Source organism: Perissodus microlepis, chromosome 4 (assembly GCF_051167445.1).
Source record: "Perissodus microlepis isolate ML-2025 ecotype Zambia chromosome 4, ASM5116744v1, whole genome shotgun sequence".
NCBI lineage: Eukaryota > Metazoa > Chordata > Actinopteri > Cichliformes > Cichlidae > Perissodus > Perissodus microlepis.
Window position 1 is genome coordinate 11,095,863 of NC_140464.1, and position 9,264 is coordinate 11,105,126.

A 9,264-nucleotide genomic window follows, 5' to 3' on the forward strand; every position below is an offset into this window, starting at 1 on the left:
AAAATGACATTAACCTTTGAACAGACGTATTACAAACACTAATTCACTAATTTTATGTGTGCACTCTTCCCCAATCATACACCATCTTCCTAAACAACCAGTCCAAACTTTGATCAAAAAGCATAAATGTTTACTCTTCTACCATTGTGTGAGAATCATTCCTTTTTCAGTGTAACAGTTTGCAAGTGCTTGCATCACATTTAGCAACAGGCCCAAACATGACAGACGCTGAGTATTGCACTACAGTATTTCATCAGAAAAAAGAAGCAAGTTTCATTTGAGGTCTTATCAGAGCACCTTTGACCCCTCACAACATGAGCCAAGAACAGAGTCCACTGGTCAACATAACAGCCATTTGGTAACAGCACTGCTGAAAAATAAACTCTGAATATTCTTCCTATGTTTTTAATAGCCTTATTACCTGAATGGACAACAATATCGCAGTTAACATTGTTTATGTTTTTTTGTGGGGGCACGATGAGTTCAGAAAGCCTCAGTGCTATTTCAGTGCGCTGCGCCTACCTTACCACTAGGTGTCAGTGGAATGCAGAGCGTTAAGTAAATACCTTTCAAACTAAATTTCAGCAAAGGTTGGAATGTTTTATAAATAACCTAAAGCTGGAGAGTATATGTGTGTGTATTTCTCCGTGTGTCTGTGTGTGCAGCTATATGTGGACCTGTTATTTTAAAAGCCCGTTTAAATAGTGTGCTTTAGCTTATTTTTAGTTTATGCTAAGTAGATTCTAATTAAATTAACGCATTACAGTGTTGAATCATAGGATAGGCAACTTATTGAAAAAGGCCTGATCAAGGTTTTATCTGGAGCATTGTGACGATTAACTCCATGATTACTGTTACAGTTGCTGGGGTCACCAACTCAGAAATCAAATAAGCACTGCCCCCTCTACGCACGCGCGTGCACGTCCACACATTTTTAAGGAAATTAACTAGGCTACTTTTTCTAGGGCAGTCGGCACCTATCAAGTAACTGCAAGGGGTGTTTGCGGTATCACGTCTTTTTTTGAGGGGGGGTGTTTACTGATTTTTATGAAACATGTGACTGAATTAGGCGCTCACATGGCTGCTGTGGCTGCATGATCGGCTTTAGTTTTTTAAAGTTCGGTTATCGGTAGCTCCCTCGGCTGGGACCATCTGGAGCAGAAGACCCCTGAAAAACACTGCGCGTATACGGACAAATCATGGCGAACAGTGGGCAGAAAGTTGTGCTGATCACCGGCTGCTCCTCCGGCATCGGGTTACGAATTGCCGTCATCCTGGCCAAAGATGAAAAGAGTCGTTACCATGGTAAATGCGCTTTCTTCTACATTGTTTGTTTGATCGGACCTGTTTGTAACAAGCCTGTAATATTGTGGTTCGCTTGAAATACAATTTCGTGCTTATTTTTCCCCTGCAACACGCTGCAGTGTACCAAGCTTCCTTTACGCATAACGTTTGATCAAGTTTCATGCGCAACGCTCCGTCTAAACGCTCATACGTGATCTAGCGTGGGTTAAATTAAAATGCTAACCCCTGTAATATCGGATCCATATCCCTTTGTAAGGACTGGGATTCAGTCGCCCCTTTGACTCGACTATTATCATCTGAAAGCGCAGTTTCCAGGGTAGGGCTCTGCAAGGATGCCGCTTGCCAGGCAGGATTCATAAAAGAGGTCTTGTCAGTTCTCTTTCAAGTGACTTCTCCAGCACAAAGCCCCCTTTTATTGCAGTGAATTGTAGACCGCCTGCTCCGGTTTAGTGCCGTGTCTAATGTGCCCATAGTCCCCTCACTGGAGCGAGTGTTGAAAGGGGGACAAAGTTTGAGACCTGTACAAGCGAGGGTTCACTCTAAAGCAAGGGCCTTGTTTGAAGTCTTCATTGGTAGGCAGTGGAGTTAAGGTTTCACACTTTGACACTGTTGGTCCTCTCCTGCTTCCCAGCTATTATTAATGTCACTGGAGGAATTAGAACTGAATCAAAAAATCCTCCTGTGTCAATCTGTGGAGCCTCAGACAGAATTATGTTAGAGGGGTTTGTACCAAGAGCCTTGTGACCAGATTTTGTTTTTAGCTATGACTCTAAACTGTATAATTTGCCATAAAGCTACAGTCAGCCCTTGCTTACTTTGACAGGTTATGGACAGTTAGAATTGTCATTATTAACATGGTATGAACAACTGGACAGGGTTCAGTAAACCTTGTTTTGTTTTGTTTTTTTGTTTTTTTTCTCTGTCTCTTGTTAGGGGCCACTTGGATATGATGGGATTTATTACTGCGAAATAGATGAGGAAAACAAAACCTCCCTCCCTCCCAACACTGGTTTGGTTTGAACAGTGTGACCTGCTTTCAATAAGGCCACATCTTGGCGATTGCATTGATCTGCTCTATTCCTTAGGAAATCCAGCCGAGATTAAAAATTTTGCTTTGTGCATAAAGTAGGAATTAGTTGCAGTGACATGGATGAAATTCAGAGAAGGCCTTAAAATACCCCTGTGTTTGCAGTGTGGTTCATTCAACAATAGTTAAGCTGCCCAGTTGTAATTCCTTCAGGAGCATTTAGAACAATAGACCTCTTGTTCATGTCTCAATCAAAACGCAAAGCTTTCTGTTGCTTCCTTGAAACCCTTCCTGCACACCCTGGTCTCAAGTAGACCCAATTACTCTTCACAAGATGTTGTTTATGCATAGAGCATATATGACAGACACACAGACAGACAGATAGATAGATAGACATTGTTATATATCATGTTGCATCAGTAACACTGCACAGCAGTCCAAGCCTCCACAGCAAAGTGGTCCAAATCTGATTACTTGTCCAACCTCATCTCTGTTCACATGAGAATAAGGTGAGGATTTGCTTTTGTCTGCCAATGACAACAGGTAGACTTAGGTGAATGTTTGAATAAGAGGTTGTCTATTCCTGCCTATTGCCATTGTGCAACACCAGTGCCTCTGTTTTCTCAGTTACATAACGCCAGTCTGCCAAGTGTAAGCAGAGCACACAAAAAGGAAGAAGCTGTGGAAGCCAAGTCAGCTGCGCTTATATTCATTGTTGTTGGTCATGGTAGATTCCTCCGCTTTATGTAGGTTAATGTTCCCCAGCGGGTAAAGTTCAGAGGAAATCAATTCTGTCCCCTGTAAACTAACAGGCGTGGTCTTTTCCAGGAACTCTATCTGAGCATGTGTGGGTGCTTGTTTGTTTTTACACTGGTGTGTTTGTCCAAGAAAAAAAGTTAATTTAGTAATGTCACTTGAGTCCTCTGTCACTTCCTCAGCATTAAAAATATAATGATTGCATTAATACTTTCATATTAAATGCAACAGTGATAGTCAGAAAAATGTGTAAATGCATTAATATCTTAAAATAATAAACTATTCCAGTACTGATAATTTTAAGTGCTCCTCACATTCCTAAACATTTCTTTGCCGCTTCAAGTTGTGGTAGATGACACTTTTCCGCTATCATATTTATTTTTGCAAAGTCTGAAGCCACATTATCTCCATACAGTTCTCTGTGTCTCCCTATCAGTCATTGCCACGATGCGGGACCTGAAGAAGAAGGACAAGTTGGTGGAGGCAGCTGGAGACGCATATGGAAAGACCTTGACGTTGCTTCCATTAGATGTGTGTAGCGATGAGTCCGTCAGGCAGTGCGTCAATAACGTTAAGGACCGCCATATTGATATTCTGAGTGAGTGGGACACAAAGTGTATATCTCTTTAAAAAGCAGGTCATGATGATCGATTCCCTGTCCTTGGATAAGCGTATGTTTGTTTTTTTATTATGTGTTTTACAAGAGTTCATACACAGAATTATTTTTTTAACATATGATGGAACACTATCGTTCTGCTTCATTTTATAGTTTTGCGTATTCAATAGAAAGTCTATGCTATTATTGGGGAGAGCTGCTTTTGATTTCAATAAATATAATATCATAGACATAGATTTTATTTAATCACACTGGGGAAATTCAACTGTTTACAGCAGCTCAAGAAACAGGAAGAAAAGGTGAATTAGAGATGTATGCAAAAACACTATAATATGTACAGATGGTTACAATATGTACATAAAGTGCAGTGGGAATGATAATAATATACATGTATTTATAAAAAGTAAAGCCGTGTGCTATTGCTAAAGTTATAACAACAGTTCAGGACAAAGGCTTTGATTATTCGTGAAACAAATATTTTAAACAGTAGTTGCACTGCGCAGTTGACACTTAGAGTATGTGGAGGGAGGAGTCTGAGTCTTAAAATTCCAGTGGTCAGAAAGATTATGGACCAAAACTGAATGGGCTACCACATTAATATCCTGAGAGAAAGATAGCTGAAGCTAAGCTTACAGCACTGTGCAGCTGCAATACTTTATTTTTCTGAATAGTAATCCTCACAACTAAAATCTCACAATGTGTGATCCAGAATTTATCAAGTAATTTTATAGTGCAGTAAAGTCCATTTTACCAGATCTTCTGAATACGTAACGTTTTTCACTTATGGTCCTTAAACCTTTAGCCTGGATAAAGTATCTATTTATAAACCTGTCTCCATCTTAGTCTAAATCCAGCATTAAATCCCCTTTCGCCTAATTACTCAAGACCCAAAGACTCTTCAGCCTGGTGTTACGTCAGACCTTCATGTTGTTGTCACATACTGACATCTGGTGGCAGCATCAAGTAAAACCAGCTTTGTCAAAGGAGCTTGTAAAGAAATCGTCTGGACTTCTTTAAGTCGCTTGAAAACGTTTCACCTCTCATCCGAGAAGCTTCTTCAGTTCTAAGGTCAAATGGCAGAGAGTCCCAGATTGACCTTAGAACTGAAGAAGCTTCTCGCTTTTCTTTACAAGCTCCTTTGACTACGATGACCTGGATGACTGAGAACATTCACAGACATAAAACCAGCTTTAACTAACAAATGGTCTAATGAAGTAATAAAGTCAAATATTGCTCTATTTCTGTTTGTTTTTGTTTTTTGATCATTGCATTTATGGACAATGCATTATTTGTGTGTCTGTTTCATGCCAGTCAACAATGCAGGTGTGGGCTTGCTTGGACCTGTGGAAAGCATCAGCATTGAGGAGATGAAAAAAGTATTTGAGACCAACTTCTTTGGAGTGGTTCGTATGATCAAAGAAGTGATGCCAGACATGAAGAAGAGGCGTTCAGGGCACATTATCGTCATGAGCAGCGTCATGGGTCTTCAGGGTATGAGTGTAATTAGTTATGCATAAGAAAATTTGTAGTGCTATTCTAACTGAACGTCAAAAACATTTTGAGAATGACAAATTACAATAAACTGTGTAATAGACCGTTTATTGTAATCTATTAAGCTACATGTAGGTTCTAAATCTGGCAACTTTGGTTGGTATAAGGCTTACTGGATTCCTGCATATCAAAAGAGAACATATTGAATATACATTTTGAAGATTAAACAGTCAACAGTCTCCATAATCACTCATAATGACTTGCAAAACACTCTGCACGTGTTCCAAAATTTTAGCTTGGTATAAGCTGACATTGTTTTATCCAAAAGGAAAGTTAACAGCATTTTTGTCTTTATGGTTTGAGGTTATATCTGTAGATTTAGTAGATGAAACTGTTAGGTAATTTAAATGATTTTTTAAAATGCATTATTATATTAATATTATTATTCGTTGGTCTCTGTTTCACATTTCCAGTAAAGCTCTGACAACTTACAGTAATTTGAGTCAAACTGCAAGTTCTTGCAAAGAATTTTTAGTGTTTGTTTTAACTTGTTTGAAGTAGCATAATGGTGGCCTCCAGCAAAGCAGGTTGGACGCTTTCTGATAAACTGCTGAATTAGCTTGCACAATGTCTGACACTTGTGTTGTCCTGCCTGCTACTTTTTTTTAACCCTAGTCCTTTATCTGTAAATCAAGTGAGTGATTTCTATTCTTGATTGAGTACTTTGAAATCTCATTTTACGGTGCATTGAGCTTCTTTATCTCCTCTTGTTGTTCTTTAATCAGGTGTGGTATTCAACGATGTTTACACTGCTTCTAAGTTTGCAATGGAGGGCTTCTGTGAGAGTTTGGCTGTGCAACTGATGAAGTTCAATATCAGGTAGATTACCCTCTTTCCGCTATTCTTCCTTCACATGTGTCTTTATTTTCTACTGAAAATACCATCCCCACTGATCACACTGTATCTAACTTACCCCAGGTTGTCCATGATTGAGCCTGGCCCAGTGCACACTGAATTTGAAACGAAAATGATGGAGGATGTGGCTAAGATGGAGTATCCGGGTGCGGATGCTGACACAGTTCGTTATTTTAAAGACGTTTACCTGCCATCATCAATAGATATATTTGAGGCCATGGGCCAAACACCAGATGACATAGCTAAGGTAAAAGAATTGGTTTCTAACCCCTACACTGAACCCTGTTCAGGAATTTGTGTTGATGTTCTGCGTGCAGCCGTTAAAATGTTCTGTTGCTTCTTGTCTTTTCCAGTGCACTAAAAAGGTTATTGAGTCAAACAACCCTCGCTTCAGGAATCTGACCAACAGCCTCTACACACCCATTGTGGCCCTGAAATATGCCGATGAGACTGGAGGCCTGTCTGTAAACACATTCTACAATCTACTCTTCAATTTCGGCCCTCTCATGCACATCACCATGAGCATCCTCAAGTGTTTGACGTGCAGCTGCCTGCGTAGACGCACCATCTCACCTAACTGAAGATGGAGTGTGTAATTCACTTAACTTTAACCTCCCAGTTTGTTGAACGGAGGTTTCCTGAACAGCAGGTAGACTAGAGCAAGTAACCTGGAGAGAAGAGCCACCTTTTAGTTTAAAGACAGAGCCACAATAAGCTTCTCAAGACAACATGCACAGCTGCACAAGTTTGTCACAGAGATGTTATATATAGGGTGACCTCATGTACTGACACAGAAACATGCATACACCACAACACAGACATACAAACAACACACACATTGGATTATTGTATATATAATATGACGAGGAACTCATGCCAGAGTCTGGGTAGTATGGCAAGAACTGAACAGCTGCTTTGTAAGTTGTTGGATATATATGTTGTTAAATGAAAACATAAAGATGGAACTTAAGATTGAAACACATGGACAGATGTCAAAGCACAAGAAATAAATTAAGATGATGAGTGAAACCATAAAATTATAATAAATATCACAATCACAATACCATAAGTTGCAACCTAGGTATTGTTTCATTACTCATCAGAGTAATGACATATAAGACAGAGTCAGAATATATGATAAATATATATATAAATATTTCATCTTTTGTTGTTCAGTGCCCTTAATTTTATGTTCACCTTAATATAATGTTCTCATGGTCATAACTGCTGTTGAATCATATTTCTAATCTTTGATAAACCGAATGTTTGTTTGTTTTGGGTTTGTTTTTTCAAGTTTTACGAAGGGCTGGATCAGATACTTTTACCAAGCAAATTAATGGAAAAAATAAAGTGAATTCTGATTTACTCTGAATGGTTTTTTTAAGAACACAAATAACAAAAAACGTGACCACTTTGACTTTGAAAGCTCTCTGTCTGACAGACTCAGTCGACACCACAGGGGGGCGGCATTTCACTGTTTTACCCTGATTCCCAACCTGTGGATTATACGGGACATGCACTGATTTATACAGTGTCATTCACACAAAAGCACAGTTTTCAACAAAATATTCCATTTGCCTGAAGTAGTTCTGAGGTCCTGACATTGTGCTTTCTGGCTCACCAGTATGGTTTACTGAGACATCTGGTGCAGTGAAATTTACTTCACCTGTGTTTTCCTACTGCTGAGAAGCAGCTGAAGTTGTCCAGGAACTGGTATCTACTTGAGACAGACAAGTAGGACAATATTTAATTAAATTAGTTTGAGAAACTGGCCATTACACTTATTTTTCACTAGCTATATTTGTAACAATTGATCTATTAGTAATAAATGTGTCAAGGTCAAACCCTATGGATATTTTGAAAATACTGGTTTAAAAAAATATAATAAGAGAATGTGTTCAAAAATCATTTTTTAATTTCATACACAGGTCAAAACAAAAACTCCTGCATAAGGCCAATTTTTGAGCACACACTTAAATTTCTGTCAGTGAGACAAGTTGTCTGTGCTCATGCACAAAAATTAGCATGTGTTTGCATGCATGTGAATGTGTTTGTGAATGTGTTATAAGACCATGTCTATGGGCCAAGATAGTGATCTGTTGATGGATATAAAGAGGTCATGGCCTGCTCCCCATCAAAACCCCTCCCTTGAACCCCCAACCCTCTCACACACACACCCGGCTTTGTGCCGTGTGAGAGAATGTGACCTGGTTCCCATCCCTGAGGAGGGGTGAAAACTATTGACAACCTCAGACACATTTTGCGCAGCCCCGAGCCTCCCTCTCCAGCTGGCCCTCTTAGCCTATCAGGCCTGGACCCCCTGGTCCTGGTCCACAGTGGGTGAGGCCTGCAGTATGGCCAAAGCAGTCTAGCCATTCTTCCTACGCACTCTGCCCTGTCACATTTTGCTATGACCTTCCATGCACAAAGCTGTTTACACACACCTAGTCTGAATGCACGGACAGTGCAACTGGTTGCAGACCTGTAGTTTCTGCACAGTGTACAATGAGTGCAGTGCCTCGGCTCTGTGTATGTGTCTTCATCAGAGGCGACAGCTCAGCACAATGGAACAAAGACACTGTCAATCTCAATCAAATGGGTGTGTGTACAGGGGTTGGAGGGGAAGGGGAATAGGGAATCTGAGGAGGTTGGGGGAGGAGTCTGTATGTTCTGAATGTTCAGGGGGATGCCAAGACCCAATGTGGGACACCGAAGGCTAATGGCAGGGGGTGGGGTGTGTCGCACTTGGGAAAATGAGAATTAGGGTGCCTAGACCTGAATGGAAGACCTATTTACTAACTGAATGAACACAAGAGTTAAAGCAAAGTCTCATTAAACAAGAGGTCTTATTAAACCATTGTTTTGTACCTTTGTTTCACAATTGAGAATGTCATTGCAATATAATGAGGGTAATGCGATGTGGTTAGGTCTTCCCTTAATTGTAACCCTGTCACAATTTCTGAGCCTGTAAACATACTCTGGCTCTGCCCTTATGCAGCCTTGATGTGTACTTAGTGATCAACCACTTGCATTTTCGGACAGAAAATATATGAGTACAAACAGCTGAATGAAAGAAGGAGAACCTCAGTAGTTATCTTTGGCATGTTAGTGGGATACATTCTTTTCAATCTGTCTGCATGGGCATTTTACCACA

The 9,264-nt window shown here is 40.0% G+C and overlaps 1 protein-coding gene across 1 annotated transcript; it reads left to right on the plus strand.

Moving 5' to 3' along the window:
* The first annotated feature begins 928 nt into the window (after positions 1-928).
* Positions 929-7,475, plus strand: rdh8a (retinol dehydrogenase 8a). Its single transcript, XM_084925656.1, has 6 exons — positions 929-1,305; positions 3,525-3,686; positions 5,016-5,195; positions 5,981-6,074; positions 6,174-6,357; positions 6,464-7,475. Exons 1-6 carry the CDS (start codon positions 1,200-1,202, stop codon positions 6,689-6,691), a joined length of 954 nt encoding a protein of 317 aa, XP_084781782.1. The 5' UTR covers positions 929-1,199; the 3' UTR covers positions 6,692-7,475.
* Positions 7,476-9,264: the final 1,789 nt, after the last annotated feature.

Excerpts from the sequence above, each read along its gene's own strand:
- rdh8a (XM_084925656.1), top strand. The coding sequence starts at position 1,200 with ATGGCGAACAGTGGGCAGAAAGTTGTGCTGATCACCGGCTGCTCCTCC. Across the intron at positions 3,687-5,015 it reads CCGCCATATTGATATTCTGA|TCAACAATGCAGGTGTGGGC; the intron begins GTGAGTGGGACA and ends GTTTCATGCCAG. Across the intron at positions 6,358-6,463 it reads CACCAGATGACATAGCTAAG|TGCACTAAAAAGGTTATTGA; the intron begins GTAAAAGAATTG and ends TGTCTTTTCCAG.